Genomic DNA, 23,594 nt, shown 5'->3' with positions numbered 1-23,594 from the left:
ACTATAGGAATTTTTGATCACCAGAATCTCCTTTTGTTTCACAAAGCACAAACAGGCTATATTCTGTTTTGGTTTGTTGCCGTCTAGCTTTTTAAAAGGGTTGTCTGGGGAAAAATGTATAATAAGCTATACTGCCGAGTTGCATGGGACATGTCAGTAATGTGTACTTGCCTGTCCCGCTCTGCCACAGTTGCCGGTTCCTAGGCGTCCCACTGTATGCAGCTGTCAGTGTTTTGAAAACATCCAATGACGTCCCGCCCCCACTAGAAATGGCAGCTCAGCATAGAGTCTATGCCGAACGACCATTTCCTATGGGAACAGGACATCATCAGATGTTTTGAAAACACAGCAGCTAAAAGTCTACTAAAATGCACTCTCCCCTTTCAATAATTTACACTCATATGAAAAAGAGCTATGTATTTAATCAGACCACACATGTTCACCTCATACAGATAGACTGATTCATTGTACATTTGGAATGTGGTCGAGGTTCTAACATCATGCACAATGCCTGTTATATGTTTTCTCCTCTGACTTGTGCTTCTTAACATTACTACAGGGGCACCTTTCTGAGGCCTGGTCCCGTGTCACAAAAAATGCAATTGCAGAGACAATCATTGCACTGACAAAGATGGAGGAGGAGTATCGTTCTCCAGTGAGATGTATCGCAACTACCAGGGTAAGTTTTTTTTGTTTGTTTTTGTTTTTTTTTAACCTTTCTATGTTCTCGTAAGTGATAGGTTTATGTAATATAGATCAGGACATCCTTGTGTCTGTATATAGTGCATACATGTGGCAAGTAATGTTTGTATAAGAAGAAGAAAAAAGCAGCCCATGAAAGTTTTACCTCCTGACTGGACATAAAAAGTTAACTTTCACAAATGTTCCATTCTGCAATAAACTTCCTAACATTACTATAAAGTTTGTTGCTTTGACTGCTAAGATTACAGTAGACAACAAAGCTTTAAAGGGGGTATCTGCAGTTATACAACTTTTAATATATTTCTGCTGTTATATAGAAACCAAGAAAGAGCATATACTTGCGTCGCTCCCGGTGTTCTACGAGTCTCCAGTGTCCCTTTCTCATTGCAGCCGCCACTTACAAGAAGATCTTGTCTCATAAGTGACAGTCCGCTCAGGCCTTCAGTGGCCGCATTGCTGTCTTTTTCCAGTCACTGACTGAGTGAGCTTTCATTTGCAAGACTAGTAATGGCCCTATTCCACGGAACGATTATCGTTCGTCGTTCCGTGGAATAGAGTGCAACGATCAGCCGACATCGTTCATGTCGGCTGATCGTTGCAGTCGCTTGTTTTTCAACATGTTGAAAAACAAGCGACTGATATAGCAGCGATCTGCTGCCGTCGCTGCGTTGAATAGGAGCATCGGCAGCAGACGCTGCTATATCCTATGGGCTGCCCGGACGATCAGCGATCCCCCGGGCAGCCCCCCCGCAGCTCCCCGCCGCCCCTCCCGCACTCACCCGCTCGCTGCAGCCGCGCTGAATAGCGGCGGCAGCGAGCGGGGAACGAGGAGCAAACGAGCGCTAATAGCGCTCGTTTGCTCCTCTAAAACGACCCGTGGAATAGGGGCATAAGGGCCCTATTCCACCGGACGATTATCGTTTGCATAATCGTAAACGATTAGCGATCTCAAACGACCGCTATTGCGAAAGACCTGAAAACGTTCAGTCATTTCCATGGAACGATAATCGTTACTTATGATCGTAATTGCGATCGTTTCTCTTCGCTATTTATTCGCTATTGCGTTCGTATCTATTGCGAACGACCGAACGATGTCTTATTCAATGCGAACGATTTGCGAACGAGCAACGATAAAAATAGGTCCAGGTCTTATAAAGCGATCAACGATTTCTCGTTCGGTCGTTAATCGTTAACTGCATTTCAACCGAACGATTATCGTTCAGATTCGAACGATTTAACGATAATCTGAACGATAATCGTCCGGTGGAATAGGGCCCTATCTGCCAGAGATTTGAAGCCAAACCCAGGAACAGACTGTAAACAGAGAACAGGTCATAAAGGAAAGACTTAAAAGGATTTCTCCTTTTCAAATCCACTCCTGGGTTTGGCTTCAAATCTTTGGCAGATAATCTGTTGTCAGATCTGTTGGTGGAATAGGGCCTTTAGAAGTGGCGATGGCTATGGTCAGCAGCGACACTAGTCCTAAAGGGAGGACACCAGGGAAGGATGGAGAGGTAAACATATGCTCTTTTTTTGTTTTCTATTTAACAGCAGCTATATATTGAAAAAGTGGGTTAACCACTTAGAAATTTTAACGCTATTTGCTTTCTGGGCACTGTGCAGGTCCCTTAAAGTATAATATAAGATGAACTACAGTGTACTATTACGTCGAGCTGCCAGTAAGGGTGTGTAGAAGAAGGGTCACAATGTGACCCCTCTCTATAGTGGGCAGCACCCGGCTGCTATCAGTAGCTTGGGACACCTGCTAGTAGCTGGCATGGAGTGATCCTCCATGCCGGCTACTTAGCCTTCAGAAGCTCCTAGCAATCAAGTGCAGATTCTATGGATCAATGCAGTGCATATGTGAAAATAATAATTTTGTTTTTAAATATAAATAAATCCATCCCATAAAAAGTTTAAATCGCCCCCCTTTCCTATTTTTAAAATAAAATAAAAGAAACATTTGCATGCGCAACCGCCCAAACTATTTAATTATCACTTTCCTGATCTTGCATGAAAGTTGGTGTAAGCCAAAACGCACCAAAGTGCAGGAGGGGGATTGAGAAATAACAAAGTCTAATTTACATTCCCTGATCCCCCACCAGTATAGCAGAGCTCTGATCCCTGCGGTGCAGCATTTCCAGCTTCCAGATGGCTATTCTGCGAAAAATAGGCAACTAAATAGGAAAAAAAGAGGGGTGGGGTATAGCAAGAAACTAAAAATGCCATTAAAATCATGGCACACAAGGCAAATACAGTGATTTAAAAGTTCATCTGATTAAGAAAACTACATTTAATAGTATTTTTCTTATCTCTGCTTAGACTGTTTTGGGATTATTGGGCACGTCATATAGAAAGTGGAGTATTGCTGGAATTTCAGGATTTACGGAGCACATGACTAAAGGACATTTACTTTATCACAAGACTTTTCATTAACTTATTCTTCTCTATTGACTGTTTACAGTGCTCTTCATGATGATAAAACAAATATTTATGTTTTATATAATTTTAGCTATGGTTAGCTGTAGCATCATTATGTGTACTTGATCAAGATCACGTTGACCGGTTATCTTCTGGAAGGTGGATGGGAAAAGATGGACAGCAGAAACAAATGGTAACCTATTCTAGGTTTTTTGTTAAGTTTCAGAGAGAAAACTGTTTACTAGTAAACCTTTTTCAGACTGGTCTCACACTGGCTTAAAATTTTGCAAAAAAAAAAAAAAATCAGTGGACAGATGTTAGCTGTAAGCCACTGAAAGTTTATGACATGTCTTACGTACTTTTCAGCAGTGTTTTGGCTGTGGCTTTTTTTTTCCCTGCAAACTGTAGCGTTTCACTCTCATAGAGTTTAATGGAAGTTCTTCTGCTTGCCTAAAAAAAAGCCATAACTTGTGTTTTTTTTTTTTTTTTTTTTTTTTAGTAGAGTTTTTTTTTTTTTTTGGGGGCCCAAAAAGGGAGTTTGGCCAAGGTGACCCCCTGTGGGCCAGACTGCGCTCCGTTGGGGGGCAGGGGAGGACTTAAAGAGGATGTACCACCAGTTACATCCTCTTTAAGCTGAACTCACGGATCGAACAGCGCTGTCACGGGGAAGCCGGTGCCGCGGTCCATTTTTCTGACCGTGGCCCGGCCCTAGTGGGAGGGAATTCCCTCCCCTGTATGACGCGGTTTGTTAGAATGAATGGAGCCACGTAACACAGGGGAGGAAATTCCCTCCCATTAAGGGCAGCCTGGCCGGTTCCGGTGCATAGGCCGGCGCCGTGCACGGGAACCGTGCCGTTGTCCGAAAAACGAACCGCGGCACCGGCTTCCCCTTGACGGCGCCGTTCGATCCGTGGGTTCAGCTTAAAGAGGATGTACCTGGTGGTACATCCTCTTTAAGTTTACCCTCCTAGTGTCCGGCACTGTTCTATCGATTTTACAATCAGTGGCTGCAGTGGTGTCCTGCCTCAGCCGCTGATTGGAAAATCAATAGAAGAACAGAACACACCAGGAGGGTAAGTTCAATCCCTTCCTCAAAACGGAGCACAGTCTTGCCCCAGGGGTTGTTAGCTCAGTGTGCTGGGTCTGCTGTCCGCCCAGGGGCTGTTAGCCCCTTCCTTTCATTTATCAATGAAGTCTGTGTTCGGATTGGAACGCCAACCCCAAAAAAAAGTCTCACGCAATAGACACACAAAAAACAAAATCCCAAAAATGCTTAAAACAAAACAGTACACACAGCATTGCCGTTTTTGTGGATACCAGGCGCCACAAATAACCTGTGGGCACCCTCACACAGGCAGAATTAGCTGTTTTTGATGTTCTTGCTAATTACTAGTGTAAATACAGTTATATATTGAGAATAGTTATTCAGTATTTCCGTTCACTTCCAAATTAATTTTTGTTGTATGTTTTCAGTTTCCTTGTGAATCCTTTTGTTTACTAATATAGATAAGTTTCTTTGACTGAAGGTGCTGTTATGCTTCTAAAGTTTTCTCTTAAAGTGAAACCGTACCTACATTTGGCTGGATTTGATAAGATCTGCCATAAATCTAACGTGTATGAAACATACAGTAGACTGCTTAAACAGAGTTTTGTGTCCATTTACACTATGGAATGATTTTAATTGTTGAATAGAAGTTTACATGTACATTCTTTCTAGAACACATGTAGTTTGCCTTAAGCGTTAATAAATATCCCATGTTATGTATTTTTGTTTCTTTCAGCCAATGTGTGATAATCATGATGATGGAGAAACTGCAGCAATTATTTTGTGCAATGCTTGTGGCAATCTTTGTACAGACTGTGACCGCTTTCTTCACCTCCATCGACGAACAAAATCCCATCAAAGACAGGTAAAATAGACCACACATGGTGGCTCTGGAGAATATTTTATTTTTAAAGGTTTCCTGCTGCCGGAAGTTCAGGTAACTATGAATATAGCTACGCTGGTTGGTCCTGTGCATGAGCCCTATTTTGATCTAATAGGGCTTAAGTACAGAAATGGCTTGGTGTGGTCGTATCCATAGTTCCCTGAACTTCCCCTACTAGATGGGCATTCATGCCCCCGAAACATTGACAGGTCACTGTCCTTTTTTTTTTCTTTTTTGCATAAACAGGTGGTTTTTAAGAAACTTTGTAATTGGGTTTTTTAGGCAAATATGCCATTATCTGCATTAAAAAAGCATTTCCCCAGCCCCCCCTTCCTCCCTCCTCTCTCTCATTACCCTGGTCAACAGCCAAAAAGGTTCTGACATGAAAAGAGTTGATCATAACTAATTTTGGGGTGCTGAAATCGAAAATGATGATCAAATTTTGAAATTGGCTCTAATTTTCAAAATATATAGACGTACTTTCTATATTTCTCACAGCCTGTGATACAATACTGGGAAAAGTTTGCATCATCAGTATTGCATCATCAACTGGTATATTGCATTATCTTAGAATGACCAATATGGAAAAAAGGTATCAGGGTAAGGCTAGGTTCACACTGCGGTTTTGCAATCCGTTTTTTTCATCCATTTTTTGCAAAAAACTGATGCATTTGTGTGCATCCGTTTTGATCGGTTTTTCCATTGATTTCCATTATAAAAAACAAAAAAAGGATCAAAACTGATCTGTTTTTTTTAACAGACACAAGTAGTGTCAGCTACGTTTTTGTGTTCGTCAAAAAAAACAACGGATCTGTTTTGAGCCCTTTTTTTAATAATGGAAGTCAATGGAAAAACGGATGCACACAAATGCATCCGTTTAAAAAAAAAAAAAAAAAACGGATTGCAGAAACGCAGTATGAACCTAGCCTTAATGGAACCCATCAATGCTTGCAGATTATTGGACAGTTATCAGAGACAATCCCATGTATGAATACAAAAGACGTGTAAATGCACCGAGAAGCAATTCCAGAGTTCAATAAACATAATTAATATGTAAATATTCTTAAATATGCCTGTAAATTGTAGTTGATTTGAGATAGAACTAAGTTTCCTATGAATATATTTCAAAAGTTTATAAACAGTAAACTTGCTTCCTTATGATTGCAGAAGTAATAAATACGTAGGCTATTCACAAAACAGTAAAATGAGAACTCTGCGTCTGCGCGCATCTCTGCAGGTTCCATAGACTCCATTCTATAGTCAGGCAGATTCTGACGTCCACTTAAAGAATGCACAGTTTCCATTCTATGGTCAGGCAGATTCCACCGTCCAAAGAATGAGTCTATGGCACGGCCACGAGCTGCGGAATCCGCTGCGGGTGAGCCATCTGAATTCCTTTGCATGCACATACCCTTAGTCTCTCCCTGCTATGCTCTGCCTGCTGCCGTCCTGCTCTCTCCTCCACACACAGCCAACTGGCCACCTCTGTTAATGAACCACCTTATATAGAGGGGGAGGTAGTGACATCACAGAAGGGCCTGCAGCTGATTGGATGGGCGCAAGGAATTATGGTTAAAGGACAAGTGCCATGAAAAACTTTTTCCCAGTAATTGAAGCACATTACAAAGTTATATAACTGTGTAATATGCTTCAATCACCTATCTGCCCTCCCTTCCCTGTCTTTTCCCCCCTCCACCCCCCACCAGGAAGTGTCCTGACTCACACAGACCTGATTACTGTCCTCACTGTCACCAGGCAGCTCCTTCTTGTGAGGATGAGTCATCAGCAGGAGGGCTGCTCTAGGTCCTGTTACACCAGCCTCCCCCTCCCCATCCTTGTCAGGTGACTCTGCTACCTCAGCTTATCTTCTGTAGTGACATGACTCCTTCACTGAGTCCAGGCAGCAGGAGAGAGGGTATGAGGGGAGGGGGGAGCTGCCTATGTGCCGGAGTCAGTCTGAGGGAAGATAAGCAAGTGAGATGTGACAAGTGATGGCTTGCAGTTGTTCAGCCAATGGGAGCTGAGCAAGCCTGTCACCTGACAAGGCAGGGGAGGGGGGAGGCTAGTGTAACAGGAGAAGGAGCTGAGAGAAGAGCTTGGTGACGGTGACGACAGTAATCAGGTCTGTGTGAGTCAGGACACTTCCTGGTGGGGGGTGGAGGGGGGAAAAGACAGGGAAGGGGAGGCAGATAGGTGATTGAAGCATATTACAGAGTTATATAACTTTGTAATGTGCTTCAATTACTGGAAAAAAGTTTTTCATGGCACTTGTCCTTTAATCCCTTTCTCCCGCCCAGTGACGCTCCAGAGAGCATGTACGGTTGCAGCTTTATTTTTTTGTGAATTTCCTTAACGAATCAGCAGGAATTCATTTAGCAGAAAAAAGTGAATTGACGGTGCAATTCGCAGCACATCTTTATTCACCAGATTAGCTTTTCATTACTCTAGTTACATTATATGTTAATATTAATATTTTCCCAGTAGTGCAAAAGGTTGCATTGTGGTAATTCACAATTTTACAGTGACTCTGGCTGTGTCATGTTATCATTAACTGGCTTGTGTCATGAAGATTGTACATGTGAAATACGTTTATTTTCACATAATCAGTTTAGACCTTGTTTCTTAACAATCCTTTTAAGGATGCCTTCACACGTACCGAATCTGCAGCGGATTTCATGCTGCGAATATGCAGCGAAATCCACTGCCGATCCAGTACCATTCATCCCTATGAGAGCACATACTCGCAGTAGGATTAACATTACGCTGTGAGTATGTGCGCTATCCCCCACCCACCCCAGCCCGCTGCCGAGAGCATACATTACCTGCTCTGCGTCATGGCTGAATGTCATTTTCCCAGGTCCCATCAGTCCTGCTCAGCCAATCAGTGGCACGGCAGCACTGATTGGCTGAGTGGGACCGGAGCTGTGAGCTTTAAATGCAGCCGCGGCGCCAAGCAGTTAATGTATGCTCTCGGCTGCAGGGGATTAACTCAATTACAGCTGGATGTTAATCCCGCTGCGAGTATGTGCTCTCATAGGGATGAAAGGCACTGGATCCACAGTGAATTTTGCTGCAAATTTTTAGCGTAAAATCCGCTGCGGATCTGGTACGTGTGAAGGCACCCTAAACTAGCATTTTACATTTTAGTAATTTCTGGATGGATCAGTTAATGATCAACATTCTTCTGTGATACTATGTGCAGGTGTTCAAAGAGGAAGAAGAAGCAATTAAGGTTGACCTCCACGAGGGCTGTGGAAGAACCAAGTTATTCTGGCTGATGGCACTGGCAGACTCCAAAACTATGAAAGCAATGGTTGAATTCAGAGAACAAACAGGTAAAATTCTAGATGATTCAGTGTTCATTAGGATTGTGATTAGAGATGAGTGAACCTCGAGCATGCTCGAGTCCATCCGAACCCGAACTTTCGGCATTTGATTAGCGGTGGCTGCTGAGGTTGGATAAAGCCCTAAGGCTATGTGGAAAACATGGATATAGTCATTGGCTGTATCCATGTTTTCCAGACAACCTTAGAGCTTTATCCAAGTTCAGCAGCCGCCACTAATCAAATACTGAACGTTGGGGTTCGGATCGACTCGAACCCAAACCCTGTTCGCTCATCTCTAATTGTGATGTAATCTGTCCATACCTTTCACATTCTGCCTAAGATACAATAAGATGTACAGCGTGCTACAATACATATTTGTTGTTCTTAAATATTTTAGGAAAGCCTGCTAGCAGTAGCTCTGAAACATGCCGGTTTTGTGGGTCCAGAAATGGGACAGAGTTATCAGCTGTGGGCAGTGTATGCTCTGATGCAGACTGTCAGGTTGGTGAAAATATTCAATGGATGATCTTATTTATTTATTTTTTGCTGTTGTAGTCATACAGTGTCCTATATACCTATAACGGTAGCTTCACACCTACTGTATCGCAGCAGATTTGACTAAAAGAATGAACACCGCATTAAATCCGCACTGTCAAATCTGCTGCGGATCTGCAGCAGAAAATCCACTGTGATACAGTATGCGTAACACTACCCTAACAATGTTTTTCCTGTTTGCAGGAATATGCAAAAACAGCTTGTAGCAAGACTCACCCATGTGGGCATCCATGTGGTGGTGTGAAGAATGAAGACCACTGTTTACCTTGCTTACATGGCTGTGATAAAAATACAACAAATCTGAAACAGGATGCAGATGACATGTGCATGATCTGCTTTACTGAAGCACTTTCAGCAGCTCCTGCTATTCAGGTAAATGTTGTGTCTTATGCTCTTCAATAATACTGCACACAACTGTTTCTGACCTTCCTCTTTTATATTTATTTTATATATTTTTATTTTACATAAATATAGTCAATACATTGTAAGATAAGACTGTATTTAATAGCCTTCAGGGGTAGCCTCTTCCCAAGTGGTTAAATTGTCTAGAAATACTGAAGATTTCAGGTGAAACACTTAAACATTCCCTACACTCACCAGAGCTTACTTCATTCCAATACAAGGTGCACACAAATACAGACAGCAGCTGCTGTCTATTTGTGTGCACTTCATATTGGAATGAATTCCCATTGCAAGTAAGCTCTGGTGAGTGCAGTGAATCGTTTGTTATATGGCCAGCAATGAGGCACACAGGGGTTGGCTAGGCAGCATGTGAAGCTGCTGATTGGTTACTAGGAATGTAGGGGCTGGTGTATGGGTGGGTACTCCATGCACCCTTCCGGGGTGCTAGACGTAGCCTGTTCATCAAATGATGTAGCCTGTCAGCTACAGCCTGTCACCCCCCCCAATGCTTGAATGAATTGAAAGTGTTTGAACAACACTTTGGGAGTGATATCCAGGCAATGGAGGACAGATTTTTGTGAAAATGTAAAGAAAGCACAAATTCTGGTATAGGTAAGAATGTGTAAAGTGTTTTTTTTCCCTGCGAAACAAAAGGTACACTTTAATTTCCTTTCTGTGGTAAACAATTATAAATATTAGTGCAAAAGAGAGGACATAAGCTTATGTTTACTGCTAAAATCTGTCCACTAGTCTCTAATATGGTACTTTTCTGTAATTGTTTTAACTAATAAAGGTGAGTGTTTTCATTTATAGCTGGACTGCAGCCATGTGTTCCACTTGCAATGTTGTCGACGTGTCTTAGAAAACAGATGGCTGGGGCCACGGATAACCTTTGGTTTTATGTCCTGTCCTATCTGCAAGGTACTTCATTTGAATGGATTTTTAGTATACTGTTTAACTTCAAACTATTTCTGCAAGCAGCACATCACTCATAACTGTTTTCCAGTGCAGATGTTCACACATGGTGTACTTTCTGTTGATTCTCTTAAAGATGGCTTCCTGGCCCCATTCAATCCAAAAACAGCCACCAAGGAGGTACAGCGTGGAAATTAATTTGTGTACCTCCCAGTAAATAATGGGAGTTGCAAAAAAAAAAAAAAAGGCATAGCCCTATGAGCTATGCTTTATATAACTCCCACAATTTATATATAAACAGCTGAGCTCATAGTGCTACATCACATGCACACTACCCATTAAATTGCATACCTTCTGCACTTAGGCTGTTTTTGGCTTCCCCACCACCTTCAGTGCCCTCAAACAAGGTCTTAAATGGGTTATGCAAGATTAGAAAACGTAGCCATTTATTCCAGGTATTGCGCCACTCCTCAGTCTCTGTCCTGTACTGCAGCTATCTTTCATTGTACTGAATAGAATAAAGCTGTTGTATCATACAGAAGTAGTGCTTTTTATGTAAGAAAACAGCGAGATTTATCTACTACTGGACAACCCCATGCAAAGTGTGTGTGTACTGTATGTGTGTGTGTGTGTGTGTGTGTGTGTGTAATATATATATATGTATATATATATATATATATATTAATGTGTGTGTGTATATATAATATATATATATATTATATTCTACCCAAAATACAAATAATTTTCTGCACAATTGCTGCTTTGTCCCTTGCATTTGACCCATACTCTTATGACATAATGTAATCCTTATATATTGCCAACTTTTAGTCACATCATCTCCCTCTTAATAGCTTTTCATTATGAACTACATCTAATGTAGTCAAAGTGAAAAGTAATTGTTCTTCCTTTCTATCTTTTTCTAGAACAAAATAAATCATTCAGTGTTAAAAGATCATCTTGATCCAATACGAGACCTGTATGAAGATGTGAGAAGAAAGGCTTTGATGAGGCTGGAGTATGAAGGACTACACAAAAGTGATGCAATCACCACACCAGGAGTGCGATTTTACAATGACCCAGCCAGTTATGCCATGAACAGATATGCTTATTATGTCTGCTACAAGTGCAAAAAGGTATTTCTGGGTGCTTGTCCATTCATAGTAGATAAAAGCAATGTTGAGGCAGCACATCCAAGAAAATTACACTTTTATTCACACCAGTGCAACCTTTCGACTCATAAAGTAGCCTTTCTCAAGCAGTGATACCATACACTTCCAAGTCTCAGTATATATGTGCTAGTGTTCAATATACAGGTAATTGCACAATAATATCTCAATAATCAAATACAGTGAAAAAATAAGTGAAATAAATCTCAAAACTCATGATCACACAATTCAAATCATAAAGTGCAACAAATCATCTCATACCAGTAGATGTCCAGGTATGCTATTAATGCCTTATGAGTTTTTTACATAAGTGTTAATAAGCACACAGGTGAAAACAAACAAAAGATAAAAGTAACCTTGATGAATATGCATACAAAGCGTCGTGCAGGGGAATCACATGGTAGATGGTCAGATGGAGAAGACTCCGGCTCCTAGAACTGATGTCACACGCTCCGGGCCGGGGAGGCCGTCTCGAGTGGTCACATGATCCAGCCTGCGTCACGTGATTGCGTCTCTCACCCGCGCATGCGCACTGTGGGCCAGGGCAGGGGCCGGCCTCTCTCCACTGTCCTGGTAACGGCGCCATATTGGATTAGGGCACCCATGCCCACATCCGATGTTAAGTATGCTGTACATAAATGAACATATTTAGCAACAGGAATGGAGCAACATAACTAGTAAAATGGCTATCAGTAAGTATGGAGTCTATATAATATTACGGATAATGATATTATTGTTACTTTATGCGGCCCACAGCAGAAATTAAATATAACCGAAATATAACATAATGTATATACAATGTTAAATAGAGCAAGTCCTAGGGTGGAAGAATTAAACGCAACAAAGTACGGCTACATTGAGCAAATCAGGGAATGGACCGGAACACCATCCTGGGAAGATATGTGGTCCTTTGATTCCCTGAAAGGGACCACAGACCACAACAACCCAGGTACCAGAATCGGACCAACCACACAAAGTGCACGTAAACCAAGACGGTAAAATGGTTACATTAGTCCTATCACCTAAACGTACAGGCGTGGTACTCGCCCCCCAAAAGTTTGGACCTAAAGCTCAGATATGAGGCATAGAATATGAGTAAAGGGGTGTACCGCATTTATTAAAAAAATATGTTCATCAATGTATATCCATACTAATGCTGTTGTTAAAAAATCAAAAATGGAACATAGAAAATAAAATGACACAGCTAGGAGGCACCCAAAAGATCAGAACAAGGTCCATGTAGATTCCGACGAATGTGTGTAGAGGTTCTTTAGGGGTGTTAATCCGAAATCTTATTAAGAATAGCTTCCATTCTGAAAAAAATGCGAGAGAAGGTACAATATTACAATTATATACATGACAACGTAAAAAATGCAATAGAAAGTATATAGAAAGAGAGCTAAAACAAGCTCCACTTTTTCAAGATACATGTAATGTACATTATGGCTTTAATGATAAGAATATATAAGTAGCGGGTGAAGTGTATCGTATGAGATAGTTCCCACTAGCAGATGGGAGGTAGAAATCCCTTGTCCAGAGGAAGGAGAGTAGAATAGAAAGAAAAAAGACAAAGAAAAAGAATAAAGAGAAAGAGTGAGCGTATTCAGAAACCTGTAGCTGGTCCCAACTTAAAGTCAATATTCAACCCTAATGGGGGTCAATGTCCCCAATTTATGGATCCACTCCAGTTCGTGTCTTTTTAATAGTTACCCTATCACCACCCCTTCTTGGTCTAGGGACATGGTCAATGATGGTGAATTTAAGATCCGAGATAGGCAGTTCCACTTTACCTGTTCGTATGGTCGACTTGTGCTGATTGAGGCATACCCTACATTGTCCAGTTGTCTCACCTACGTATAGCAATTTACATGGACATTGGAGAACATATATAACATAATCAGATCTGCACGTCAAAAAGTGTTTAATTGGAAATCTCTTGCCCGTACTCGGGTGTATAAATGCTTCACCCTTCAACATCAGATTGCAGTTACCACATCCCAAACATGAGAACCTGTTCTTGGTCTGCCAGTCAGTGTTTCAGTGTTACCAGGGTCGAAAGGTGTGCCTAGGTCTGCTTTAACCAGTTTGTCCCTCAAGTTTTTAGAACGTCTGTATGCCATGATCGGTGGTGTGCAGAGTTCTGGTATGCTAGGAAAGGCCCTAGAGAGTATGCCCTATTCCCGGCAGATGATCTGTGCCATTTTCTTGCTCTGATGACCAAATGTTGATACAAAAGCCAATCTGGGAGTTTTTTGTTGTGTCGTCTTAGGTTTCAATAGGTCTGGCCTGTTAAGAGTAGTGACCTTGTCCCTTTGTTGTTATTTTCTTGGATGTGCTGCCTCAACATTGCTTTTTTCTGGATTGCTATACGTACCTGGGTCCGGTTCGGTGAGACTATTTTTTTTCTTTTTTTCTGGTGCTGCTGGGACTTGTTCTTCTTTTGTCCATTCATAGTCATATCTTTGGTTGTTGCAGTCTGCCTGTGGTCTGTTAGGGACAGTTCACAAGCGGCGGAACACTCCACAGCGGAGTCCCGTCTTGTCTATGGGAGGTTTGGCGTGCCTCAGTTTAAAAAATTTACATGTTTGAGTGGAGAGAGAAGGCGTGAGGCCTGTTAATTGGCCCTTAAATAGTACTTAGTAAAGATTTTTGGTATTTGGAGTTCCTAACTGTTAGGTAACTTTTTTCTAATGGTACATTAGCCAAGTCATCCTGTAGGGGACAGGTCCTGTATTACGTGTACCTTTTTATAATAACTGACTTCCAGCTGGTTATTAACAGATCATTAGCAAGTAAAAAATAAGTTCGGACTTTTTTATGATATTTTAGCTTAATTTTTTAATTAGAAGAACTGCTAAACACAACACTCATAGCGAATGTGGTTTGTATTTGCTTCACAATGTAAAAATCAGGCTAAAATATATGGGGTGTTGCTTCTGAAAACACATAAGCTCCCCCGACTTTGGCTGTAAAGTGTATTTGTAGAGTTGGACATTGAACCTGTTTTTCATGGGAAAATGAGTTTTTGTTTTTTATGGGGAAAATTGTCTTAATTATAATTTTTTTTCTATACATTGTTTATTTTCTTACAATATCTATACATATTCCAGTAAATAAAAGCAACAATTAAGAAATTATTACTGTCCCTTTTACTTTAAGGCATATTTTGGTGGGGAGGCACGCTGTGATGCTGAGGCTGGCCAAGGAGATGACTATGATCCAAGAGAGCTGATATGTGGAGCATGCTCAGATGTGTCCAGGGCTCAGGTATGAGTTGGTCCTAGAAGCATAGGTTTGCAGCCTATATACTCTGTATTGTTGCAGTTTGATACAAATTCTAAAAAATGTCTAGTGTCATATCTTGGTTACTATGTTGTAACACAAGGGGAGGTCTATACTATCAGTTTATTTAAAAGTTGCTACTTATTTCAGATCATTATAGCTATGTAGATGCACAGTGTTGTGTGCAAACTGTATTTAACTCCCGTTGCTGTTTTGTTTTTTGACAGATGTGTCCGAAACATGGTACAGATTTCCTAGAATACAAGTGTCGATACTGCTGCTCAGTGGCTGTATTTTTCTGTTTTGGAACAACACATTTTTGTAATGCTTGCCATGATGACTTCCAGAGAATGACCAGCATACTTAAAGAAGAACTTCCACATTGTCCTGCAGGTACGTGAAAATGTCAGATTAGGTAGGATCTCTGCATATACAGTGTTGTTTCTTTTAAATATAGTTAATACACTATGGGGGAGATGGAAGGGAGAAAAGTTGCTTACACCGTTTACTTATAGATAATGGTAGATGTTTATTTTGTGCCAATTGTATCTTTCCAGAGCCAGACAGGTAAACCTTTTTATAAAGGTTTTTAATTGGGAATCTTTTCCTTTTACCTGACAGGATGGGTTCCTGCACAGTATAAATAGGTTGTGCTCATCTAATAGACTCAAGCTTTGTCATTGCTCCACATTGTAATTGTATATGGAACATTCACATTTTGTTAGTGATAGTTTTATCACTTATGTATTTTTTTCCCCCGTTTTTAGGTCCAAAAGGCAAACAACTTGAAGGGACCGAGTGCCCTCTTCATGTGGTCCACCCACCCACCGGAGAAGAGTTTGCCTTGGGCTGTGGTGTGTGCAGAAATGCCCACACTTTTTAAATGAGCCCATACTGCTTTTCCAGTTTATATTTTGTTTTTAATTCTTTGTGAATTTTTGAGATGGACTACAGCAGTCCGTCACGCCAGGCAGGTTCTGGACGACAGCATCCGGTCAGGATGGGACCATTTATGAGTCTACGAACAAGGTTAAACAGGAAGAGGGCACCAGATACAGCTGTGTATTCTCAATTCATATTCTTCATACCAAACTCAATGTTTTGTATTTCTTAAACTGATAGCTACTTGTGAGGTGCTTGCATGTGGTCATTACATAAAGCACCACTGACAAGACACCAGATGTGTATAAAATGCTTGGATCACAGCATAGAAAAGGCTCTCCATATCAAGGATATATAAATATATGTATACAGTATATGTATGATCAGAAGAAAAGTTACAGTAATGAGCACTGACTTTCCAATAGCCCTGTACATGTATACCTGCATCTTGTGGAAAAAAGAGGAGTATATATGTTTATCTTCTAGACTGTTAATATAACTCTCTGGTTGCTGGAGAGCTCTGCAGTGTGCTCAGCCGAGAAGAAAGAGACATTGCGTTCAGAGGGCACATAAACATAACAAGGTATAAAAGTTGTAACAAGTGCTGTACATAGTACATAAAGATATCAATGTTTGTCCCGTATAAGATTTACTACATTACAAAGGCAGTTTCATTTAACTTTCTGGGTTATGTTCGAGCCTGAAATTTTAATGAAGTGCAATACTGAGTGTGCCTCATATCTTTGCAGATGTAAACTTTATGGAATGTACATGTCAATAAAGCCACTGTACATTTTTATACAGTGACAGTCTGGTGAATGTTTAGGATCTTATTTAAGAGGAATGGCTTTTAAAAAGAAAAATAAAGACTTAAATCATATGTGAAGGCTTTTCTGAAATTTATTATTATTAAGTTTTAATCATGCCATATTGTACTTATCTTTGCTCAAGTTTTTGTAGTCCGTTGACAGAAAATCTCTTCTACGAAGACAAGTTGATTTAAGTGGAAACACAAAAAAGGAAATCAGGAGCAGGGCATAGTAATGCATGTGTTTAGTAGTTCACGCCTAACCAAACCAGACAAGGTCTGAATTAAATCCAGAGCAATGCAAAGGAGACAACACTTAAAATAGTGGAGTTCATTCCCACAGGTGCACAACATTTTGACTGAAACAAGTAGCCTTTCTGCTTGAGAAAGGCTGCACGTTTGAGCTGAAACATCACGCATCTGTATAAACCTGAATAAACTCCACTATTTCTTCAAGTGTTGTCTCCTTTGCATTGCTCTGGATTCAAGTGAGAACAGTAATGTTTACACAGAGCGATAATTTGCCCAATCGATCGTTTAACAATTTTGAAGCAACGATTTGGTTTTTATAACGATGAGCGTTTAGACAAATAAATTGTTAGAAAAATTGTTTTAAAATTCGTAAGAAAAATTGTTATTGCGATCGTTTTTAAGATCGCTTAAGCCCATCTTTTACATAGGGTAAATCGGTGAAAGACTGTTTACACGAAGTTACATTTTCAGTGAATGATGAACGACGATTTAAGAGCATGTTGAAAGATCGTTTGATCGCTTGCTGTGTTTACACGGTACGATTATCGTTCAAATGCGATTGTTTCTTCGAAAATATGAAAGATAATCATTCTGTGTAAACGCAGCATTAGAACTAACTGTTGGGTTGGGCTTCACTGAAATTTGACTATATGCAATACACACACTTCAAGAGTGAATTGGTTTTAATAAAAAAAAAAAAATCAGGTTAGTTGGGGGAATGATTAGAAGTAACATGGCAAAATATTACTGTACTTATGCTTAAAATAAACTTCCAACAGAGGTTCCAGTAGATTAATTTACAATAACTGAATGGAAACATACCTGGAATAAACACACATTTATCCTGAGGAAATACTAAAAGGTCAGACCACATTGACCAGATGGTCTTTTTTTTGTTGACACTTCTATGTTTCTGTGTTTCTATCTAAGAAAATATCTGATCTAATAATGCTCAATGACCAAAAACGAGTATAATAGCAGCAGTGAAAAAGAAAAAAGCATCAATAAGGCTTTCCACTAAAGATATGTTTTATTTTAGGGTTATCTATCCATTTTGTTACAAAACTATTAGTGAGACCAGGCAGTGATGTTGCACATAACATTTTCGTTTCAATAGTTTATAACCCCTGGACCAGTGTTTCTCAACATTTTTCATTTCTTGCAGCTACAATTTATCTCTTGCCAGAGAACCTGCAAAACATCTTAGGCACCACAGTTTTACTTTAATTTCCCTCCCTTTTACCTACCTATAGGCCCCCATACAGTAATAATTTTGCCGCTTGGTGTCATGCGCTGTAAAGTGAGTAGGTGTGTGGGTTGTCCCCGTATTTATGGTCCTCCATTTAAAAATATCCCCTTCTATGACCCCCCCATATAGTAATAATGCCCCCATAGTAATACCCACTATTCCACTCATGTGGCCCGGGAGATGGTGCAGCCCTGACGTCCAGGGCCACAAGGTAGAAGCAGCGGCCAGTGGACGTGGGGGCTGCCCCATCTTCCGGTACACATCCCACTCCTGTCAGAGGGCGGGGTAGCCCCGCGCACCACAGCTCATCGCCGGCCCGGTTCTGTGGGAACTGACCGGACCCCTCTCAGATATAGGACCCTACCATCCCAATTGTACCCCCAACGCTAAATCAACCCCCTCATCTCCTCTCTGCTCCCATCACTATCCCGCTGCTGACCTTCCTCACGCCGCTGCTCCCAGATCCAGCAGCCACAGGGGGACAGCGTGCAGCAGACGCTGCTGGTGCCCTGCTCCCCATGTGATCACCCTGACTCTCTCCATCATTCCCCCGTCAGCATCTCCAAGCCCTGTCCCCCACAGAACGTTGGTGAGCTGCTCTTGGGGGAATGAAGGAGAGAGCTGCCGTGTTGACTGGTGCCGGGACATTGCTGAATGATAGCAGTGTCCCGACACCTAAAGCCAGTTTTATTTTTTTACACTCTGCTGTACCCCCTCAACCTGCGGCATGTACCCCTGTGGTACACATACCGCAGGTGGAAAAACACTGCCCTAGATGACCCATGATGTACAGATACGGCATGGGTGCCTGTGCCTGAACAACCTGAATCAAACCTGCTGGTATGTCCTTACTGCGCAGGAGGGGCCAAGGATGGAGGTATGTCTCTTACCTTCATCCCCCTGCGCCGCTCCCATTAACTCCTCGGTCTGTTAAGAGCGTTAGGGGCACTGCGATGATCCATCCCGCCCCGGGCGACCCACTCCATTGATAATCATTTGAAAGGGTGAAGGTCTGGGATCACTTGGGACTTTCAGTGACTTGTTATGAATTTTAGCAATTATAAAAGAAATTACAACAAAAAGGCCTGAACTTGGGTATAATGGTATGTAAGCCAATAAGTAGAACAAAGGGGGTAACAAAGGTTTACATCTAGACAAGAATGCGCGACCACAGCACATAGAACAATGTTCCTTTATTGTTGCATTTCCTCCAGCAGAGATCTGATGAATCTGGATACATCTGTTCCAGTTTAGCTAAGGAGTATTACCACCGCAAAATAGTTTTTGAAGCAGACTCTACAATGGGAGCTGCATTTAGGTGTTAGAGATGAGCATGCTCAAGTCCATCCGAACCCGATCGTTCGGCATTTGATTAGCGGTGGCTGCTGAGGTTGGATAAAGCTCTGTTTGTCTGGAAAACATGGATACAGCCAATGACTATATCCATATTTTTCACATAGCCTTAGGGCTTTATCCAACTTCAGCAGCCACCGCTAATCAAATGCCAAACGATCGGGTTCGGATGGACTCGAGCATGCTCGAGGTTCGCTCATCTCTAGTGTTAATGTATATTACAGAATTCGATACTCCGATCTAATTCTGAAGAGTTTTAGTCCCGTTCCCATATTCTCAGCAAATACATTTTTTGTAAAGCAGTCATGGGAGTACATCCTGGCATACAGTTTGTGTTAGAACAGCAATGTGGCGCTGCTGGGAGCTTAATGAGCACAATTGTGCTGATTATTTCCCTTTAACCCTTACGGGATAAAGCCAGTTTTCATTTTGCGCTTTTGTTTTTCCTCGTGCATATAATGTATACAAGGCTATAGCGTGTGCATTTTTCCACCTAGATGAGCCCCTAATTTTTGCACCACTAATTGTACTTTGCAATGGCAGATGTAATTTTTGCCTAAAATATGCCGTGAAATCAGAAAAAAAATTGTGTGGTGAAAAAAGCTATTTTTTTTTTATTTAGGTGGGATTACGCTGTTTGCCCTTCGCCCTAGGTAAAACTGACTTGTTATACATGTTCCTCAAGATAGTAGTACGATTACAACGATATGTAACTTTTATTTTATTTGATGGCATTTAAAAAAATTAAAACCTTTTTAAAAAATATATATGTTCCTTAAAATTGCTCTATTCCCATGCTTATAACGCCTTTATCCTTTGGTCTGTGGGGCTGTCTGAGGTGTCATTGTGATCTGTACTTTCTATCGGTACCTTGTTTGCGTATATGTGACTTTTTGATCGCTTTTTATTACAAATTTCCTAGATTTGATGCAGCCAGAAATGCACAATTTTGCACTTTGGACTTAGCGTGCAAGATCAGGAATGTGATAAATTAATAGTTCAAGCGATTACGCACGCTGCAATACCAAACATGTATGTTTATTTTTATTTATAAAATTGGGAAAGGGGGGGGGGGTGATTCTAACTTTGATTGATTTGGGGGGGGGGTTACTAATAGAAAAAAAATATATATATATTTTTTTTTTTACACACATACTAGAAGTCCCCCTGGGGACTTCTAGTATGACTGCTCTGATCTCTTATTGAGATATATGAGATCCATGAGATCTGTTCTATTGCTTTCGGCAGAGTGCCGAGTCGGGATCAGCGCCATTACGGCGCAGACCCCGGCCGAAAACAGATTCCCCAAATTTATGGAGACTGTTGTGAAGTTTAGAGAAAAAGCAACTGGGGAGAGAAATGGGGAAAGTCTTGAATAAATAGTACTTTAGGTAGCAAAAACATTTTGAGGGTGGCAATTCTACCAACTAGAGTTGAGTGAACTTTTTCAGGTTCAGTAACATTCGTCTAAACCCAGACACTTTGCATATAACTCTGGAAAAGTTGGGTGCTGCCAACCTCTGCAGTCACCAGGAGTCAAAAGCTGAGTGTTCAGGTTCAGATGAATGTCGAACTTTGGGCAAGTTCGCTCAACACTACTACCTACTACTACTAAACAATTATTCACAAAACAAACATTACAAACTTATACAACTTTCTAATGTATGTTATGTATGTGAATGGCCCCCTTCCCCGTGTTCCCCCCACCCACCCACGTCAGACCCGGAATTGTGATGCACTTTACTCACCTGATTCGTGTCGACCCCCGTCCGCCATCTTGGGACAATGATGTCATCTTCGGGCGGGCGTCTGAACTGCTCCATCTGTTCCTCATGCCGCCCCCCCTCTGCCGCGTCATAGCTGTGCTCAGACGCAATTGGCTGAGTACAGTTATGCTCAGCCAATCGCGGCTGAGCAGCTGATGATGCGGCATGAGGGACGGATGGAGCTGTTCGGCCAGCTGCCCGAAGATGACATTGTCCCAAGATGGCGCACAGGGGGTCGACACGAATCAGGTGAGTATAGAGCACTACACTTCCGGGTCTGGCGTGGGTGGGGGGGAACACAGGGAAGGGGGCCATTCACTAACATTACATACATTACAAAGTTAGTTGTATAACTTTGAAATGTGTGTTATTTTGTGAATAATTGTTTAGCGCTGCACTACCCCTTTAAGCGTAATGCTATGGACTTATTTGCCATAATTACTACAATAGGAGGTGATGCATAACATTTTTACATAATGCTCATGCATACAACTATCAATAAATCAAGTCCACAAAAAAGCTGAAAAACATGTAAAGCAGGCCTTATTTGTTTTTGTTTTTTTGTGCCATTGTAAAATGCATGTTCATTAGAGCAAATCTTGAGCATGCTTGAGTTTGTCCAAACCCGAACATTCGCCATTTGATTATCTGTGGCTTAAGAAGTCGGATGCTGCCTGGAAAATATAGATATAGCCGTAGACTTCATCAACCTTCTTCAACCACTGCTAAACAATGCTGAATGTTCGGGTTTGGGTAATGGTCAAGGTTCACTCATTTCTAATGTTAATGCATGTAAAAAAAAAAGTTTAAAACATTTTATAAATAGCCTTGAAAAAATGTACTTTCAGGTATGTGTGAGGCTTAGGGTGCCTAATGTGCATGCTGCATTCTAATTAGCACTGCTCTTTTCAATAACAGAACAAATTAAAAAACTGTTTATGCAGACATTCTGAAATTTAGTAGATGCAATTTTTTTTTTTTTTTTTTTTTACAAAAGACAGGAAGTTACCAGGTTACGTGGTTCAGAGCGGCCTGTCTCCATGGCCGTATTTGCCACTAGGCACCAGTGGTCCGCCGTGCCGCCGACGTCCGTGCCTGGAGGTGGGGGGGGAGGGGTGGTGGTGTAGATAGATCGGCCAGGGTGAGCTTCCGGCAAAGAGAGCCTGTGTCACACAGGCCAAAAGCTCACAGTGCAGCCCCGCACTTCTTCCCTAGCGGCAGCGCAATGACGTCACATCATGTGCGCCGCACCAAGCAGGGAGGAAGTTCGGGCGCCGCGGGGCTGCACTGTGAGCTTCCGGCCTGTGTGACACAGGCTGTCTCTGCTGGAAGCTCACCGCGGCCCTGCATTGGGGGGAGGGGGACTTCCTCTGCCCCCCCCCCCCGGCTGCTCCCTCTGCCCCTCATTGTCTCTGCCTGTCACCTCAGCTGCCACCCCATCATCTCCCCACTGCCTCCCATCTTCTCCAGCTGCTCCCCCTGCCGTTCCATCTTCTCCCCCTGCCCTTCCATCTTCTCCCCCTTTCGCCCCAGCTGCTCCCCCTTTCGCCCCAGCTGCTCCCCCTTTCGCCCCAGCTGGTCCCCCTGTCGCCCCAGCTGCTCCCCCTGTCGCCCCAGCTGCTCCCCCTTTCGCCCCAGCTGCTCCCCCTGTCGCCCCAGCTGCTCCCCGTCGCCCCAGCTGCTCCCCCTGTCGCCCCAGCTGCTCCCCCTGTCGCCCCAGCTGCTCCCCCTCGCCTGTCACCCCAACTGTTCCCCGTCACCCCAGCTGCTCCACAGCTTCTTTCCCTCCCCCTGCCACCCCCAGCTGTTCCCCCGTCACCCCAGCTGCTCCCCAGCTTCTTTCCCTTCCCCTGCCACCCCCAGCTGTTTGCCCGTCACCCCAGCTGCTCCCCCTGCCACCCCCAGCTGCCTCCCCTCCCCAGTCACACCCAGCTGCTCCCTCTGCCTCCCCAGATTCTGCCCCTGCCACCCCTAGCTGCTCCCCCTCCCCGTCACCCCAGCTTGCCTGTCTGCAGAGAAGACTGTGGTCAGAGAAGTCTGTGGTCAGACAAGTCTTCATGATGCTGCACCAGATGGAGAAGACAGCAAAAAGTGAGCAACGGCAATGGGAGAAGACATCACTTGTGAGTCATTAGTAACTGCACTGTAATCACTTCTACAGTGTCCTTGTCTGTGTACCATTGGGGTCTATAAGGGTCAGTGTATTGTTTGCGGTAGTGTACTGACACAGCCCTGTGGTCACTACAGTACACTAGCGCAAACTTTTAAACTAGAATCCAACTACTACAGCTGCAGGCACTACAACTCCCAGCATATCCTGAGGGCTGCAGACTGTCAGTACATGCTGGGAGTTGTAGTGCCTGCAGCTGTTGTAGTTGGGTCTTAGGTGCATTATACACTGGATGCTTTGTGGCATATAAGAATACATAGATCTGTGGGGGCTCAGTGTAGAGAAGTGACCCCAGAACATTACTAATAGGGGATAGAACAAAAACATCTACCCCTATCCCTATTAGTGATGTTTTGGGGTTACTTCCCTACACTGCGCCCCCACAGATCTACAGTATGTATTCTTATATGTCACAAA

General features: G+C 42.4%; 1 protein-coding gene across 13 annotated transcripts in view; it reads left to right on the top strand.

Annotated features, from left to right (window-relative positions):
- The window catches only part of MYCBP2 (MYC binding protein 2), a 246,511-nt gene extending 230,052 nt beyond the window's left edge, over positions 1-16,459 (top strand). For all 13 annotated transcript variants that reach the window (XM_069970649.1, XM_069970651.1, XM_069970660.1 and 10 more), the window contains 11 exons: positions 560-679; positions 3,215-3,316; positions 4,905-5,033; positions 8,254-8,386; positions 8,775-8,878; positions 9,116-9,304; positions 10,148-10,255; positions 11,173-11,382; positions 14,575-14,682; positions 14,925-15,090; positions 15,465-16,459. In XM_069970649.1, coding sequence (XP_069826750.1) covers positions 560-679; positions 3,215-3,316; positions 4,905-5,033; positions 8,254-8,386; positions 8,775-8,878; positions 9,116-9,304; positions 10,148-10,255; positions 11,173-11,382; positions 14,575-14,682; positions 14,925-15,090; positions 15,465-15,580 — 1,485 coding nt within the window. In that variant the 3' untranslated portion in view covers positions 15,581-16,459. The remainder of the gene's footprint in view (positions 1-559; positions 680-3,214; positions 3,317-4,904; positions 5,034-8,253; positions 8,387-8,774; positions 8,879-9,115; positions 9,305-10,147; positions 10,256-11,172; positions 11,383-14,574; positions 14,683-14,924; positions 15,091-15,464) is intronic.
- Positions 16,460-23,594: the final 7,135 nt, after the last annotated feature.

This window comes from Dendropsophus ebraccatus, chromosome 5, assembly GCF_027789765.1.
Source record: "Dendropsophus ebraccatus isolate aDenEbr1 chromosome 5, aDenEbr1.pat, whole genome shotgun sequence".
Lineage (NCBI taxonomy): Eukaryota > Metazoa > Chordata > Amphibia > Anura > Hylidae > Dendropsophus > Dendropsophus ebraccatus.
The sequence above is the reverse complement of the archived record's forward strand: the minus strand, read 5'-3'. Positions and strand labels throughout refer to the sequence as shown.